The following is a 19,433-nucleotide window of genomic DNA, read 5'->3' on the forward strand; positions in this document are numbered from 1 at the left end:
CGATCATGATACACGCAGGACATCATGCGTGTTATTACAACTACAGTGCAACGCTGTCTGACTAGCTGTGTACAAACAAAACATGAAATGTGGGCTAATACTTTACAGATACTGTAATATGATTGTTCATGTTTTTCAGTCAGTACATATTGGTGTTCTATCGCAGTGTTGTGCATTACCAACTCAAACGCATTTTGTGTTGACGTAGAAGCTAGTTTATCTCTTGCCGTAGTTAGCTTTTACAGCTAATACCGTAGCAAGCCGATGTGTTACTACGCCAGAAAAATAGTTCCTCAGTGTTCGCTCTTACGATAACAATGTCGCTATAGCTTGGTTTTAATACCGGTTACAAATCATAAATTACATATTGTTGACTGTTTTTGAATGCATTTTTAAAGTGTTTTAGAGGTAGAAACAATTGCTCCCATTAGCTGCATTGCTAGCCACCAAGAACAAGCTGATTTTTACATGTTAGACTGAAAAAAGAAACTTGTCTTCTTGTCTCTCTAAATAATTGTGAACGATAGGCAAAATTCCTAAAAAACAATTGCGGTTTCCCTTTAACTTTTGTGCTTCATCACAATATAATCACCCGAGCTTGGAGCCCAGCGAGACCAAAGTCGGACATGGAAGCACAGAGCCAGGCCAAGACACTGGCCTCGGTCCGATGGGAAACATACAGAAGGATTTACTCAAAACTACAATTTTTGACAACGGTGGATACAATGAAGCGGTAAATCCAAAAAGTGTAGATGTATGACAATTTGTAATGATACGTTAGCATGTAGCATCCTCCTCACCATTGAAAGTAGCAAGTAGGACACTGGCACATGTGTAGAGTATTTACAGCGCTTCACTTTTTCCACATTTTGTTATGTTACAGCCGTATTTAAAAATAGAATACATTCATTCATTCAAGCGCTAAAAACTCCAGCATGTCCGAGGGTGGCAAAGACGCAGTCGCCCGGAGCTGCAGGGGGCAAGGCATGGAGGAGGACTTTGGCATGTAAATAAGAGCACCCTTGTTTTCAGAGACAGTCAGAAAGCAGCTTAAAAATGGTCTGTGAAGCAAAATGTATGCGAAATTTGTTGTATAAACCACAAGGAAGTGTTTTAAATGTAGGTTAAAAATCATATTATGACCCTTTTGTAATGCATACTGTCCACTACTCACCTGTTGGAAGTCCCACAACATGTGGAACTTCTTCTCAGCGGCCATCTTGCAGTCGTACAGCGCCGGGTAGATGCCTTTGCCGGGATCCACCAGGCAGCGGTTGTTGTTGTACTTGTGGGACTTGATGCCACCGATGTAAAGTTGTCCGTTGGTGCGGTAGTAGCAGCGCTGCTCCACAGAAGGAGAATTGTCCAGAAATGCACACAAATAGAATAGGGGTGTGTGTGGGTGTGGGAGATCATACCTGAGGGGCGAAGTAGTGGCATGAGTAGAGAATGGGTGTGCTGCCTGGAACTGGACCTTGGTCAATGCAGAGATCCGGCTTCAGCTTGTTTATCAACTGCCAATAGAAGCAGAATGGCTCTTTCAGCATTTAGATCAGTGGTCGCCAACAATTTTGAGTCCACGGACCTGCTAGTTTCTGATGTAGTGAGACAGCAGTAAGGCAAGGCGACTGTCGATGTTGCGACTTATTTTTATTAACGTGACACTTGTTGTTGTAAATCTTCCATTGTATTTAAAAGAAAAAAAAAATTTTTTTTTAAATGAAAATAGTACAAAAATAATATTGTTTATGTATTTTATTTTGGTGAATTGGATGTACCTTATTGAGAAGGGGCACTCGGCAGGATGTTTAACTGTGTGTGTCCGACGTCGTCACTTATGAGAGGTGATGTTGGTACTATGTCGTAGCGTCACAGGTTTTTATTTAATACAATGTGGAAGTTTAAGGGGCCACCCACGGATCGCGCAGTGCGTTATCTGAATGATGTCTACTACTCACTGCTCCATACGCCAACAAGTCGGCGAGAGGGTCCAACATGGGGTAAACGTTCTCCAGGTACCACTTAAAGGGCTTGCACTTCAGCTTCTCCCTCAGCTTCTTCCTCTCAGACACATCGCCGATGTCCTCGCCGTGATTCTGAAGGCACACATGGGGAAAATTAGGGATGTTTTATGCTGCCGATTCTAATATGGATTATCTGTGAGAGAGAGCTGCCGATAAAATCAACACAATGGTTAAACTAGTTTCTTATTTGCTTTTATTACATACAAATGTTTAAACAAAACAAAGTCCGTAGTATACAACAACTAACCAAAAGTAAACACTATTATATACAATTCTGTTGAATCATTTTGTTTTTGCCCTCAAAGTCCTCCTGTGTCCAGGGAATTATTCCCCGAGTTTGAAAACATTAACAAAAAAAATATTTTGAGAAAATAAAAGTATCAATGTAATCACTCTAGTATCCATCATACACTAATACTACCTTTGGTAATAACATCACCAATTTATGGATGATCCACCCTCTTACATGTCATGTATCAATGCTGACTCACCAACATTTGTTATGTTATCCTCTCTCTAACTCTTATTAATCTACTTATTCATTTCCTGGTAATATCTGCTTACTTTCTGCTGTAACGTGCTACCATATACACTTCTTATTTCTTGGTGTTGTTTCAAGCTAGCTTAACTAATAGCATTTTGGCTTCCAGCTTGCTCTCAGTGTGTAATATGTTTAGCCTTGTGAAAATGATACTTAAGATAATAAGAACCGCAGTTAATTTGCCGCAATACAGGTGATTATTATTAGATCCGAGGAGCGGCTCCACACTGTGTATGGAGATTCATAATCAACTGCTAGCTTGTCAGCCAGGCGACTAAAATAAATACTGTCAGCCAGAACGGATCGGCATTAATAGGCAATGCCGATCACGTCCTTTTCAGAAAAATCGACCAATACTGATTGATGGCCGATCGATCAGCACAATTCTAGGGAAGATGTCCACCTTTCTTGGACAATAATGCTACTCTGCTCTTCTGGGAACACAAGATTTTGGAATGTCTTTAGCATTTTGGTTCTCCTTCTCAGTGGCCTAGTGGTTAGAGTGTCCGCCCTGAGATCGGTAGGTTGTGAGTTCAAACCCCGGCCGAGTCATACCAAAGACTATAAAAATGGGACCCATTACCTCCCTGCTTGGCACTCAGCATCAAGGGTTGGAATTGGGGGTTAAATCACCAAAATGATTCCCGGGCGCGGCCACCGCTGCTGCCCACTGCTCCCCTCACCTCCCAGGGGGTGATCAAGGGTGATGGGTCAAATGCAGAGAATAATCTCGCCACACCTAGTGTGTGTGTGACAATCATTGGTACTTTAACTTTAACTTTATGTGATGACCAACCTCCAGTGGAAGGTTCCATGCGATGTTGACGTTGTACTTGTATTCGTCCATCCACACCTCGGCCACCCGCAGTGCATTGCGCTTCATGGTGACGCTCAAGTCCGGCAGGTACGGCTTGGACGCACGCTCGATGTGTGCGATTTTGGAGCAAGGGACGATTTCCACGCTGCCACCGCACAGCCAAACCTGCAGGACAAAAGGAATGTACACTACATGCAGAACAAAAAAGATTGGTAAATATCCTGCGGCCTCATTTGTAAAGGTGGCTGTGCAGGAAAAAGTTGCATCAAACAGGGAGAAATATTGTTAAGTAACTTTCACCGCACTTATAGAAACATACAATTTGGGTCAGGCCCTGCTTTTCTGTTCCACCTGGGACTTGAACCTGAGAGAGGAGCATGCTAGCTACTGAGCTAAAAGCCCCAGCTATAAACCCAATAGCCACCACTACTCTTGAGGTTGTCAGTGTGTGAGGTTTTCCACCGTACACAAGGCCCAGCTACGCCGGCTGGCCCCCGTTACACATACACACATTCTAGGGTTTGGACTGACTACGTTCAGTTCCACACACACCTTTAGAAATGAGGCTCCCAGACTTTAAGGTGATCTTACCCGAATGCCCAGCTCGACATTCTCACCACCGTATATCTTCATTCCTCCGTCCAGACTTCCGATCTCTCCAAAGAACTTGCTATCTGCGACAAGTATCCCCATGACAGACGGACTCCTTTTGAACCATTGAATCATGAGGACAACATCATCCACTGACACTCCAAAATGAGTCAGAAACAACTTGGTGAGATTTTTCATGATGGACTCACTTGCCAGGCTGCGACTCATCCTTGAGCTCGTACCACTCAGGCCTGAAGGACTCGTACATGCACCACAGGGCCCAGTCAAAGGCATCGGCAGCAGGACCGTAGCGGGTCACCTTCAAGTCATCATAATTGACTTTATCAAAGACGGGTGTCACAATGACAGTTCGGTCCTCCTTGATGCGAGCCAGCAATGGTTCTGCCCTGAGTACACACACACACACACACACACACACACACACTGTAGCTTTACTTCAGTCTTCTCAGTCTGAACCTGTCAGCCCTTCAGTTTTTACCGTATTGTGTCCCTCTTTCCCAGCGTCTTCCCATTTCCGTACTTCTACAGGCACAGCTGCAAGTCTACTCACCCTCGGATTTACTTCGTAACATCGGCCTAACACACATTATGCAGCCAGTAAAAAGTCAGGCCTTTCAAAATAAAAGCATGCGTGCAAAGATATTAAGGTTGTCACGATACCAGAATTTCAGTAGTCTATACCGAAACCAATGAATTGCCTCAATTTTCGATACTCATTTGATACCGATTTAAAAAAAATAAATGAACACATGTACTTTTAAAATCACTACTTTATTGGAAAGTATTTATTATTATTAGCCTTTATTTAACCAGGTAAAATCCCATTGAGATCAAAGATCTCTTTTCCAAGGGAGACCTGGCCAAGAGGGCAGCAGCAAGGTTACATTAAAAACAGTAAACAAATACATAAAACATCACATTTACAACATTAAAACTTGCTCACATGACACATATGCATACAGACAAGGTAGACTGCAGTCCTTTCACAGAAGCTTTAAACTCATTCAACGTAACTAGGGTTTGAAGTTTAATATTCGATTGTAGGTTATTCCAAGCCTTCGGTGCTGAAAACCTAAATGCTTTCTTGCCCAGTTCAGTTCTTACTTTGGGGATGACAAATTGCAGAACATTCATTGAACGAAGATTGTGACTTCCTTGTTTCTTTGTTAAAAGACAAGACAGATAAGATGGAGTGATAGCCAGAATGTTTTTGTAGATGAAAACATACCAATGATTGAGGCGTCGAGCACATAAAGATGTCCAGTTAACCATTGAGTATAACACACAATGGTGAGTAAGGGGAGCGCAGTTGGTGATGAATCTCAGTGCCCCGTGGTACACACTATCCAGCTTGTGGAGACAACCAGCAGTAGCATTCAATTTCAAATCAGCATTTAAGATCACTGTGCTTCAACATCTTTAAGATGTAACTATACATTCAAAAAAGAACAGCGGTGTTCAAAACAAACACGACTGTGCTTATATGATCATAAAAAACAATAGTCAGCTGGTTTACATTCTAAAAACAACAGCAGTGATGTGGAGCTTTCAAGTATATAAAATTAAAAATATTATTTGAATTGTAGTGACCTCATTATGTCATTTGTAATGAAATAGGCCAAAACAGATTTAAAGACAAATCTTTGTGTGCACTTTATTACATTTTTGCTGTTTTTTATGTTTACAGTATTTCATTTCTACAATGTGCCACAGGTCGATAAACAATAGCTACTTTTGGAGCTACTTACCTTAATGCAGTATTTCCTGTTTGTTTTTTTTAAATCTAAATTGGAGAGGCACATGATTTGTTTGTTGCTTGCTTGTTTTGGATGACTAAACCACATTTTCGCTTTAATTGGACATTGTTTTGGATATTATGTTTATGTACCATTCGCGTACACTACAACCCTTACAACAGTGGCAGTTTAATTTTCTTTGGGTGAAAAGTTTGATTTGAAAACTTTGTTTTGACATACGGCTACTACAGCTATACCTTCCAAAAAGGTGCTTAAGTTCACTGCTGAGGCGAAATGTTGCCAAATGACAAAAAAGTGTTTCTAAGCTGTGTCTTCTCGGCACTTATGAAAGTGATAAAGGTTGTGTTGCAACAAGATTTCTACAACCTTTGCGTACGTTGGTAACACTCCCTCGGGGCTTGTGGAGGCAGATCTTTGACACACTCTTCTCTTTCACTTCATCTCTTTTCAATTTTGATGCGTACAGTACATCGCTGCCACACCAGATCCCTTCTGCTATGTCTTTTATCCTCTGGCAAAGCAGGTGCCGCTTTGTGATGCTGTTACGATGCATACCGCCACAGTTCAATCTTAATTTCAATCAATAAATCAATCAAAGTTTACTTATATAGCCCTTAATCAGAAATGTCTCAAAGGGTTGCAGAAGCCACAATGACATTCTCGGCTCAGATCCCACATCAAGGCAAGAAAAAAACTCAACCCAATGGGGACAACGAGAAACCTTGGAAGGGACCGCAGATTTATGACCGAGGGCGAAACAGAAGTGCCAAATACGCACTTCCGACAGGCTGACACAAATAGATAAATTTGTGGAAACGCTGACTCATGTTTTAAGACAGCAGGCGTTCTTCTTCGTCGCTGATTGCTCAGTGCTCACACGCCAAGAAAAGACGCAGCTCTGCTAGGGAAAAAAAGTGGTGTCCAGTGTTTGGTACTAACGATACTGAAATAAGCAGGAATGGATTTATATTTTGCGTGTTGGTTTTGAAGTATCGATACTTTTGACAAACCTAATTGGTATGGTCTAGCCCAGGGATAGTCAGCTAAATTATTTCACAAGTCACAATTCCAGAAAGCTCAGGGTGCCGGACTTCTCCCTTCACTATTAGTCTTGTTTTGTATCTTATGGAGAACTAGCATCCTCTGCAGTGGACATTTGATTTTAGTCTATTTGTTTTGTCAATTACAGGAGCGCTCTGCTGTTTAAAAAAAATGTAAAATAAAAATTCTGCAACAAAACTAGTCAAAGATCATCTCTATGACAGCACGTTAGTGTTTTTAGAATCTGCTGCACAAATGTTTCTCACAAATGTTTTGAACTGAACTGAACAGGCCAACAGTTGAATAGCCCAAATGATGAAAAATAGAGGACCGAAAGTCGAACCTTGAGGAACACCACTAGTATAACTAAAGAAAATGAACAAATGACTATTGACTGAATCTAAAGTACGCAAACTAGAGCAGCACCTTTGTTAAGTAAATTACGTTACAAACTGCCAAAAAGGAGGGGACTCAAGAGGGTGCCTGGAGGAACGCCTCAGTTATGTAAATCACAAGTTTATACACCAGTGTTCTATGTTTGCTAGCAAGGTAAAAAGGCCAATGCAAGGGTCTGCCAATGTGTTTACAGAAGTCAAAGTTCCTCTATACAACAGGAGCACTCTCCAGTTTTTAGGAATGTGCTGTAAAGATATTTGTCTGCAAAGTTTTAAACTCAACTTGGGTGACATTCTTGGGCCAGATTTGTCTGGCCTCCCTGACAGGTCTAAGTCCCTAGTCCTGTCCATCCTTGTCACTCCCAACGAGAATCCAAACATTTGAAGCTCTGCGTCTTTTGGTTAGAGCGGCCATCTCCAGACTATGCATCCGTGCTGGTCTCACTATCAACTTTTGAAATTTGCCCTTAAATTTTGCTGATCCTCTTAGTCACCTGAAACTCTTCCTATTGCACCCTGCCTGCACTCGTTTCTTTACCTCTTTTCTATGCTCAGGACGGTTGACCCTAAGTCCTTAAACTCCTCCAGTTTCCTCACCTCTACTTGTATCCTTAGAGCAGTGTTTTTTTCACAGTAGAAGGATTAAAGCTCACCATTGCACGTGGACTTCAATGTGGGCATCCAAAATGGCCACCACATCGCCCGTGGCCACCTTCCATCCCGACAGTCTGGCCTGAGTGAGGCCCAGTTGCTCAGTGTGCTGGATTCTCTTGATCAGGCCCGGACGTTCCTCGTGGATGACGTTGATGTACGCTTCCAGCTTCTCCTTCAGGTCCTCTGTGGAAGGCGCACCTGGTGAGTATTTTAGTTGTCCAAGGATGTTCTGCCATGATCTACCGTTGGTGCTGTGGTCGTCCACCAGTATGATGTCTTTCAGGAGACGAGCGGGTGTCTTGTCGATGATGCTACGAATGGCTCGCTTGATGACGGACAGAGCTTCGTCCAGGTAGATCAACACCACACTCAAGCTGGGTAGATCATCCGGGTACTTCTTTTCAGCACATCTTTGAACAAACAAAACTGTGCTGTGAGATCATAGTGTTTTGCAGTTAGCTTACTTAGTATTGGCGTGTCCCGTTGCAACTTTTCACCTCCGATACGATACCGATATTGGAGCCTCGATATTGGTCCGATCCCTATCACAGTGGTTCTCAACCTTTTTTCAGTGATGTACCCCCTGTGAAATTTTTTTAAATTCAAGTACCCCCTAATCAGAGCAAAGCATTTTGGGTTGAAAAAAAGAGATAAAGAAGTAAAATACAGCACTATGTCAATCAATCAATCAATCAATCAATGTTTATTTATATAGCCCTAAATCACAAGTGTCTCAAAGGGCTGTCATCAGTTTCTGACTTATTAAATTGTATAACAGTGCAAAATATTGCTCATTTGTAGTGGTCTTTCTTGAACTATTTGGAAAAGATTTAAAAATAACTAAAAACTTGTTGAAAAATAAACAAGTGATCCAATTATAAAAAAAGATTTCTACACATAGAAGTAATTATCAACTTAAAGTGCCCTCTTTAGGGATTGTAGTAGAGATCCATCTGGATTCATGAACTTAATTCTAAACAAAAGAAATCTTTAACATCAATATTTATGGAACATGTCCACAAAAAATCTAGCTGTCAACACTGAATATTGCATTGTTGCATTGTAATGAATGGAATAGCCTACTTGATTTGATGTTCAGTTTATGAACTTACATTCATATTTTGTTGTAGTATTATTCAATAAATATATTTATAAAGGATTTTTGAATTGTTGCTATTTTTAGAATATTTAAAAAAAATCTCACGTACCCCTTGGCATACCTTCAAGTACCCCCAGGGGTACGCGTACCCTCATTTGAGAACCACTGCCCTATCAGACAAGGTCATGCAATTCCAAACTTTTCACAAAGTCATTATGGGGTATTGTTTGTAGAATTTTGAGGACAAAATGAATGTATTCCATTTTGGAATAAGGCTGTACTATAAGTGAAGCACTGTGAATATCTTCCGGATGCACTGCACATACTTTTATTATTTTGTAGTGTGAAATGATTTTGATCAAGGGAAATAGGTCAAACAGAGAACAACTGTAGCTGTGAAAAACACTAACCTATTTATTATGAACGATCTGTAATGGACTTAGTAGTGGCGAGGTATTTTAAAAAAATGTTGGTGATACTATTATAATCCCCCTTTTTCCACTGCAGCGGTTCCAGAGCCGGTTCAAAGTAAGATTTCAGAGATTTTGTTTACCATTGCCAAGGTACCAGACGGTGCCGCCCACTTCTGAGTTTTTTTGGTTCAAATCTATTTTTTTTCCAGCACCGCAACCAAGCTGGAGCAGGGAGCCAAACCATCTGCATAATGAGGGAGTCGGGGTTATTTCTAGTAAACGCAGGCGATTTACCTCCATCTTGTCGCAACACAGCACGAAACAAACTTTTTGTGTGAATAAAATTGAAAACGGCACAAAATCCTGGACGTCCAAAGCAGGGGCGTCACTAGGTTTGAAAAACAGGGAGGGGGGGGCTTGCAAGACCTTTTCGCTCACAACTTTTTGGCCCTGTATTAGAATTACACAACACTGAGTACATCTAAATGGTTGAAAGTGGCAGTGTAAGATAGCTTTAGTCATTTTTAGTAACTATGATATGGCCCAAACACATTGTTGCATGGAAAAGCTGCAGGCAACTTGCAAACAAGGAAACGTTGCACAGATGATAGCAGTGTAAACCAACTTGCACAGCACTACAGAGTTGACCTGAAAACATAGACGGTTCTGGTGGAAAGAAACTTTCTTGCCTGGAAAACAGTAGCTGGATGTCCACCGAAAAGATATATTGCTGTGCACAACCTCTTTGATTCAGAATTTTTGCTTTTTTTGCTTACAAATTGTTGTTACTGTATTAGAATTACACAGCAAATACTGAAGAAATCAAAATGGTTGAAAAGCAATATTGTTAGTCTACTGCTATCACTGTAATGGTAATTTAAGGCATTTACACCACAGGGGTCAAATTCAAGGCCCACAGGCCACACCAGGCCAGTAAGGATGGGTGATATGGATTATCACAATAACCTGCCAATTATGGTGAAAACACTAAAAGTGAAGATAAAAAAAACAGTTATTTCCCCTTTTTTTGTTAAGTACATAACTCCACATATGTTCATTCATAGTTTTGATGCCTTCAGTGACAATCTACAATGTAAATAGTCATGAAAATAAAGACAACGCATTGAATAAGAGAGTGTGTCCAAACTTTTGGCCTGTACTTTATATTATTCACCAAAATAGATGGATACAAAATAAATAGTTGAGAAATTAGCAGAAACTAATAATGTTTTAGGAACTCTCGTCAACCAATGTTTCACCACTGATCGCCAACACGCTTTTCAGAGCAGACATCGAGGCAAATGTCCCCAAAACTGTGGGAGACCTCTTCTTTCATAATCTTCTCCGCAGTTCAGAAAATGTTGACCCTGATTGCACAGAATCCTTGAAATTGCAACAAATACAACAGTACTGAGATGAATAGAATTGAAGCATGTTTACTTAGAGTTTACTTCCGTAAACATTGCAGGACGTGCGGCTGAGGTCTGGCTCGACCTTGCTAAGGGAACAGTGAAAATGTGGATTGGATTTTCAGTCTATTAATGCGGGCGTTACTGATGGAACAGATTGGATTGGATAATAAGCGCTGACAAAGTGTCTTAAAATGATTTATAATCATAGTGAATGATGACCGGTTATATTATTATTCATTTAAACTCATATCCCTGCATATTTATATTGTATTTTTCTGCATTTTTTTGTAAAAAAAAACATTTGTAATAAAACATTTAGGGGGTTTAAGAACATTTTAGGGGGCTACAGCACCTTTAAAATAGGCATAATGATGCCAATGATCAAAGGAGAGATGCTGTTTATTTTATATTTGGACACTCGCAAAAGCAGTACATTTGACAACAAATAAGACAAACTTTGGAAGGTATTCGGGTGAGCCTGCTTGTTCGGTCTCTCGACCTAATGATCTACAAACTAAGTATGTTCAAAAGGAACATTGAAACCATAACGATCTGGGAAGAAGTGGCAGTGTTTGAAGATGAATGCCATGTTTTGACAAGCGACATAGTTTTTGGCGACAGGCCAGCATTTCTCACCGGGCTGCTAAATGCAGTCCATTCATCCATTTTCTACCGCTTGTCCTTCTCGGAGTTGCGGGGCGTGCTGGAGCCTATCCCAGCTGCATTCGGGCGGAAGACGGGGTACACCCTGGACAAGTCGCCACCTCATCGCAGGGCCAACACGGATAAACAGACTACATTCACACACTAGGGCCAATTTAGTGTTGCCAATCAACCTATCCCCAGGTGCATGTCTTTGGAGGTGGGAGGAAGCCGGAGTACCTGAGGGGAACCCACGCAGTCACGGGGAGAACATGCAAACTCCACACAGAACGATCCCAAGTGAGGCACACACACTAACACAGTGCTGCCCCGCTAAATACAGTATGGAAGGGTTTGTTGTGGTCCCCATTGCTGAGTGGATCTTCTGTGAGAGGAAGAGGGGGGGATTCATCATTTTGCTATGCAGTCTGTTGAAAATTATGGAAATTAAGCACCACTCTACATAGCAACTGATGCTGTGGTCAAAGTTGAAATTCCCACAAAACACATTTTAATATTTAACACTCTACTGCCATCTGGCAGCTAAAGGTGATTGTGCATACCCCCCAATTAGTCACGTTTCATGTGTCAGGTAAACCGCGACAAATGGGGCCATATGAATCCCCTTCCTACTGTATAAGTACAAAATGGTGGAAGCTAAAAGCCAAACAAAGACAACGGACCTGCCTGGAATGGGGTGTAGGAGTTTGCGTGTCCCAATGATTCTAGGAGCTATGTTGTCCGGGGGATTCTATGCCCCCTGTTAGGGTCTCCCAAGACAACCAGGTCCAAGATGAGGGACCAGACAAAAAGAAGCTCGAAGACTGCTATGAAAAAGAAAAAACAAGGACTCCCTCGCCTGGGCACGGGTCATTGGGGGCCCCCCTCTGGAGCCAGGCCCGGAGGTGGGGCTCAATGGTGAGTGCCTGGTGGCCGGGCCTGTCCCCATGGGGCCCGGCCGGGCACAGCCTGAAGAGGCAACGTTTGGTCCCCCAATGGGCTCACTACTCATAGGAGAGGGCATAGAGGTCGGGTACAGTGTGAGCTGAGCGGCAGCCAAAGGCAGGGCCCTTGGCGGGCCGATCGCTACAGAAGCTAGCTCTTGGGACGTGGAATGTCACCTCCTAACTCTGTTTTTATCTTTTGTGACAGGACGGTCATCTTCCTCTTTGCTACAAGCAAACCTCAACAAACAAGTCCAGAAAACTCCTGATAAACCTGAAAATCAAGTTAAAACAACATCTTGAAGTGTGAGAGTATGTCACTACATGCTGCACTACAGAAAATACCTTATGTGGAATTTCTAATAGCATATTCTTGTACACAGCAAAAAGGAAGCATCCTAATGAAGACATGCAATATTTGATGGACGAAGAAGACTGGACACATAAGCAAGTAATCAGGTATCTATCCTAGGACATGTCATGATGGGGAAACATACTACTATAATAAAAATAATAGTACAAATGATATCTGTCATTGGGCGTGTTGTCATGATGGAGAAACATGCTACTATAATAATCATTATTATCATTATTATATCTGTCATTGGGCGTGTTGTCATGATGGAGAAACATACTACTGTAATAATCATTATTATAATTATTATTATATCTGTCATTGGGCGTGTTGTCATGATGGGGAAACATACTACTATAATAATTATTATTATTATTATTATTATTATTATATCTGTCATAGGGCGTGTTGTCATGATGGGGAAACATACTACTATAATAATAATTATTATTATTATTATTATTATTATAATATCTGTCATTGGGCGTGTCGTCATGATGGGGACACATACTACTATAATAATCATAATTATCATTATTATATTTGTCATAAGGCGCATTGTCATGATGGGGAAACATATTACTTGAATAATAATTATTATATCTGTCATTGGGTGTGTTGTCATGATGGGGAAACATACTACTATAATAATCTTTATTATTATCATTATTATAATTGTCATAGGGTGTGTTGTCATGATGGGGAAACATATTACTAGAATAGTAATTATCATTATTGTATCTGTCATTGGGCGTGTTGTCATGATGGGGAAACATACTACTATAATAATAATAATTATTATTATTATTATATCTGTCATAGGGCGTGTTGTCATGATGGGGAAACATACTCCTATAATAATAATAATTATTATTATATCTGTCATTGGGCGTGTTGTCATGGTGGGGAAACATACTACTATAATAATAATTATTATTATCATTATTATATCTGTCATTGGGCGTGTTGTCATGATGTGGAAACATACTACTAGAATAATAATTATTATTATTATTATTATATCTGTCATAGGGCGTGTTGTCATGATGGGGAAACATACTACTATAATAATAATAATAATTATTATTATTATATCTGTCATAGGGCGTGTTGTCATGATGGGGAAACATACTACTATAATAATAATAATTATTATTATTATTATTATTATAATATCTGTCATTGGGCGTGTCGTCATGATGGGGACACATACTACTATAATAATCATAATTATCATTATTATATTTGTCATAAGGCGCATTGTCATGATGGGGAAACATATTACTTGAATAATAATTATTATATCTGTCATTGGGTGTGTTGTCATGATGGGGAAACATACTACTATAATAATCTTTATTATTATCATTATTATAATTGTCATAGGGTGTGTTGTCATGATGGGGAAACATATTACTAGAATAGTAATTATCATTATTGTATCTGTCATTGGGCGTGTTGTCATGATGGGGAAACATACTACTATAATAATAATAATTATTATTATTATTATATCTGTCATAGGGCGTGTTGTCATGATGGGGAAACATACTCCTATAATAATAATAATTATTATTATATCTGTCATTGGGCGTGTTGTCATGGTGGGGAAACATACTACTATAATAATAATTATTATTATCATTATTATATCTGTCATTGGGCGTGTTGTCATGATGTGGAAACATACTACTAGAATACCGTATTTTTCAGAGTATAAGTCGCACCGGAGTATAAGTCGCACCTGCCGAAAATGCATAATAAAGAAGGAAATAAACATATATAAGTTGCACTGGAGCCCGGCCAAACTATGAAAAAAACTGCGGACTTATAGTCCGAAAAATACGGTAATAATAATAATAATTATTTTTATGTCTGTCATTGGGCGTGTTGTCATGGTGGGGAAACATACTACTAGAATAATGATAAAAATATTATCTGTCCTTGCTTGGGCGTGTTGTCATGATGAAGAAACATGCTACTATAATATTATTAATAATAATAATGATATCTGTCCTCGGGCGTGTTGTCATGATGGAGAAACATACGACTATAATAATAATTATAAAAATGATATGTAGCAATTGGCAAATATTTTATTTGCACTTTTATCGTAATGCTTGTTTTCTGAAGAATGACGTTAGTGTGTGTTTGGTTTTTTAATAAAAGTGGTCAACACTAGAAAATGCGTGCTGTGCTTACGTACTTTAAGTCACAATGTCCGATAGAGTTCTAAAAAAGTTATGACAGACCACCACAAAATAACTGAATTTTACAGTTTTTTTACTGAAATGGACACCCAAAATGTACATGAAAATAACGTAGGATTTACAATATTAACTATGAACAATAAAACACTGAATATTAGATTTTGTCATGCTAAAAAAATATCGATGTAATCATAGTAGTATTGACTAGATAAGCTCCTGTACTTGGTATCATTACAGTGGATGTTAGGTGTAGATCCATCAATGGCGTTTGTTTACATTTTGATGCCTGTGATCTACGGTGTGTAGTGAAGCATGTTTAGCTATTCCTCGTCCTGCAGGGATGATCCTTGTAAGAAACTTACTTTATTTGTCGCCATGGAGGCAAGGATTAGTGATTTAGAAGTAGCTAAAACACTGCAGACTGCCGATGGACTTTAGCCGCTAGCTAGCTAGCCATGTCCTACAGCACCTCTCCTGAGGGCCTTTTTGTGTTATAGCTTCACCTTTATCGTTCGTTTTTAAGCCAAAATGCGTTCGTTCTCCATTTTCTGTCTACACAATGTGTCTGCTTGTCTGCTCGGTACTTTTTAGAGGCGGTATAATACGGAATTGTTGGAATAATTGTTTGTAAGCTATCACAAAAGAAACGTTGTATTATGAATGCTGTCTTTCGAGGCCTAACAAGAGGAAGAAGGCTCGTGAAACGCCACTGTGATTTCAACACGGACAGATGGCAGGATCTGCTCAACTTCCAGAGAAACTCTCTTTGAAGTATTTCACAAACTCTCTTCCAACTATTTGGTAACCGAGGTCAACGCTATTTACGACCCGCTGCCCTCTTGAAGTCCCTGTGGTCAGGAGACGGGAGGGGTTATCCATTGTCCTCCAACACCTGCCCCAGCTGGATCCAGGAAGAGCCCAGCCCGAGACATCCTCTTCTTGGACTTCAATGAGACCGAAAACAATGACTGTTTTACATACTTCCTATTTCTAATGAGACATGTGTTGGTGCGTGAACATTGAATATCTAATAAAAGAGGAGACGAAAACCTTCTTCGTCAGAGCGTGGTGCAGGACTGTACAGAGAGTGCAGTGGCCATGTCTCTCCTCAATATTGAGTCCAAATTGAATTCTGTCTCTGTTTGATTCCTTGCCTTTTGTCTTGTTTAATAGATGTCCTCAGTGTTTGAACGTGACAGGAATATGATTCATTAGTATCGCGGAACTATACTAATACCGGTATACCGTACAACCCTTATTTCTAGACTTAAAAATGTGTAAAGATGCCAATGGAAATCTACTCACTAGAGATATGCGGTTTGCGGACACAACCGCGGAGTCCGCAGATAATCCGCAGGTCGGGCGGTTGAAATAAAAAAAAATTAGATTTTAAATAGATTCAGGCGGGTGGCAGTTAAACCAATTCGGAAATATATATACATAGTTAAATGTTACCCACATACGAAAAACGAGCAGCACTCTTTGAAACTGGCAATTGTTTATCAGCAGGCACCTGCAGCACACCACAACAGAAGAAGAAGAAAAAAAAAGATGGCAAAGCCGGCAGCAAGCGTGGTACGCGACAAACTAAAAAAGGGAATACTAAAGACCAGGGGAAGGCCAGAAAAGTTCAGCGTGGACTCGTTTTTATGAGGTTGTAAATCAGGATGATAGTAATGCTGGCTACATGGTTTGCAAGAGCTGCGACGCTGTTTATGATATACTACTATGTGTGAATAATTATTTGGCCTCGCTTTCAAGTGAAGCGCATCTCCGATTGGCGACAATGTAAGGATATTTAGCCTGCTTTGTTTGTCGCGACCGTCTATTTTCATTATAATTCAAGTTTGATGATAAAGTGCAGTCTGATGGGTTTGATTTCCCCCCTTCAGCTATTTGCCTTGGCCAATAAGTTGCAGGTAATTTATTATTATTATTTATTTATTTAATTTATTTTTGTTTAAATAGAGATGACATACATATGTTATTGTATAATTTAAGTTTGTGCGCGTGATTGACAGCCTAAGGCTTATGAGGCACATTTTTTATTTATTTTTTTATTTCAACTTAAAAACGTATGAGCCTATATGCCTATGCCTAGAACATAGGCTATGTGCTTATCTTTATTTTCCTGCCTGTCGTTGACAATGGAGATTGTCTGATATTTTGTCATGACTGCAGATCAATCAATAAAGGTTCATATCTTTGTCGCGAAATTGTTCACTGTTTCACTGTGCACCCCGCCCTCGTCCCTATTTGAGCATTATAACGTTAACAAGTTAATAGTCATTGAAATAAATTCAGAAATTTTTTTTACCAAACGAAAATATAGGCCTAGTCTTTACTGTAAGTGTTGGAGGTGCGTGTTGAGAGGAGCGGTGCTGTCAAGACAAGGGCGAGGCAGGCAGGGTTTGTCCAGGGGCGGAAGCGTGGTCGGGACGCAGGAGGAGGATCTCTGGTGGCGGTTGTTTAAGTAGTCGTCCCTCTCATCAGTGCCGGGTGTGTTGATTGAAGATGTACCGCAGCTGCCTGCAGCAGTTTGAGTGGCGCGAGCGCGCTTGGAGGTGCGCTCAGCGCGGCTCCCAGATGATTGCGCACTGGTGTGCGTCTGGGCCGTGACAGCGTGGCACGCATTGAATGTCTCTGCTGCATTGGATCAGTCTCCTTTCTTTAACAGGCAAAAGCTTTATAACCTCACTAATGCCTTGCATCGTCTATATTAGATATATAACAACGGGTGGGTGCGGGCGGGTGCAGTTTTGATAAAATGTTGGTTCAGGTGGATGGCGGATGGGTGACGACTTTTGTGATGCGGTTGCGGATGAAATAATTGCCTATCCGCGCATCTCTACTACATACCTGTCTTTAGAAAACCAACCGACTGCATTACGATCCTCAGAGCGGAAAGTTTCCATCCAGGCAGTCTGAAAGATAAAATTCCTGTTGGGTCTGTTTCAGAGCTTGAAACGCATATGTGATTCAGAGGAAGATTTAGCAAGAATTGCTCAAGATATGAGTCAAAGATTTAGGACAAGAGGATATCAACAATAAACTATATTCAAAGTTTACAATAAAGCTAAATGTCTCCCAAGAGAACATCTGTTGGCTTCTGAACAGAAACATTCACAAAATTCTGATCAAATACTTTGTGACACAATATAGTAATCAAGCAGATAAAAACAAACAAATTGTTAAAGGAAATTGTGATGTATTGAAAAGTGATATCACTCTCAGAAAAGCTCTCCCAGATGACCAACCATCAGCTTCAGAAGATCTCCAAATCTAAATGATAAACTTGTTAGAAGTCATCTACCCTTGATGCTTGGATTTTAATGACATCCCGTCCGGCTCATTAAATATGCAAGATGGTCAAGTCAGCATCTGCCCTATGCTGGCGTTGTTCTCGGCTGTGCGAACTGTTCAAATGGCAAAAAAGATCAACGTTTCTTCAGAGTTTCTCAGGGAATATCAAGAAGGGCGGAAGAGTGCAAGATTTTACGAAAGACAACGACAAAAGTGGCCCGCACTGCAGTACAAGGGAGCAGAGTCGAAGAACGCACACGTTCACAGTGAACACTTCGTTAAAGGTTTGTTTGATATATTTTTAACATACTTTACTCGTTTAATATTTCCCACTGAAGTATTACCTTGATATTATTTGTATTTTTATTATCAACAGAGAAACCGGAAAGTCAGAGTCGATGATACTCTTTTAGGAAAGGTACTGCTACGTCTCCCCTCTTTTTTATACATATGATAAGACAAAAATCAAATATGGTGATGAGTCAGTAATTGTTAGTTTGTTAAATGGATATGTCACGTAGGGCTGGACGATATGGCCTTTTATTAATATCTCGATATTTTGTCTTAGCCTTGAATGAACACTTGATGCATATAATCACAGCAGTATGATGATTCTATGTGTCTACATTAAAACATTCTTGTTCATACTTCATTAATATATGCTTATTTTAAACTTTCATGCAGAGAGGGAAATCACAACTAAGTCAATTTACCAAAACTGTATTTGTTAAACAATTATTAAGCAGTGACACAAACATTCATGTCATTTCCAAAACAGAAAGTGCAAGATTGTCAGAGACATTTTAAAAACAATCTATTAGTGCACTTTTGTGCATGATGTCACATATCAAAACAACACTAAATTAAAGTGCACTTTTTATACAGAACGCCACTACAATAGTTTAAAACAAATAAAGTGCACTTTTGTGCATGATGTCACACAATATGATTCAATAAGTGTCAAATAAAAATGAGCTGCATAAAAGGAAATAAAATAGTGTATGTCCTTCGCTATGTGGTAGGTTCCTGCGGATGTTATCTCCTTCTGTTGTTGACTATTTTTTTCATACGGTGTTGATCTGGAAATAGTTGATTCGGCATTTTGTTGGTGTGGCACCGAACGGAGATGTTGACATGTCGAGTTTCAAGCACTCTTCATTCTCAAGCGGGTGACTTTTCAAATGATGCTACATTAGCAGTGGTGCTACTTTTTG

General features: G+C 40.0%; 1 protein-coding gene across 1 annotated transcript in view; it reads right to left on the reverse strand.

Moving 5' to 3' along the window:
- Nucleotides 1-19,433, reverse strand: part of LOC133606044 (probable polypeptide N-acetylgalactosaminyltransferase 8) — a 38,985-nt gene that overhangs the window by 2,722 nt on the left and 16,830 nt on the right. The window contains exons 3-10 of the mRNA XM_061959561.1: nt 8,085-8,251; nt 7,841-8,024; nt 4,183-4,380; nt 3,974-4,088; nt 3,362-3,547; nt 1,959-2,096; nt 1,419-1,514; nt 1,175-1,342 (exon numbers count right to left, since the gene is read on the reverse strand). Of these exons, the coding sequence (XP_061815545.1) occupies nt 1,175-1,342; nt 1,419-1,514; nt 1,959-2,096; nt 3,362-3,547; nt 3,974-4,088; nt 4,183-4,380; nt 7,841-8,024; nt 8,085-8,251 (1,252 nt within the window). The remainder of the gene's footprint in view (nt 1-1,174; nt 1,343-1,418; nt 1,515-1,958; nt 2,097-3,361; nt 3,548-3,973; nt 4,089-4,182; nt 4,381-7,840; nt 8,025-8,084; nt 8,252-19,433) is intronic.

This window comes from Nerophis lumbriciformis, linkage group LG05 (assembly GCF_033978685.3).
Source record: "Nerophis lumbriciformis linkage group LG05, RoL_Nlum_v2.1, whole genome shotgun sequence".
NCBI lineage: Eukaryota > Metazoa > Chordata > Actinopteri > Syngnathiformes > Syngnathidae > Nerophis > Nerophis lumbriciformis.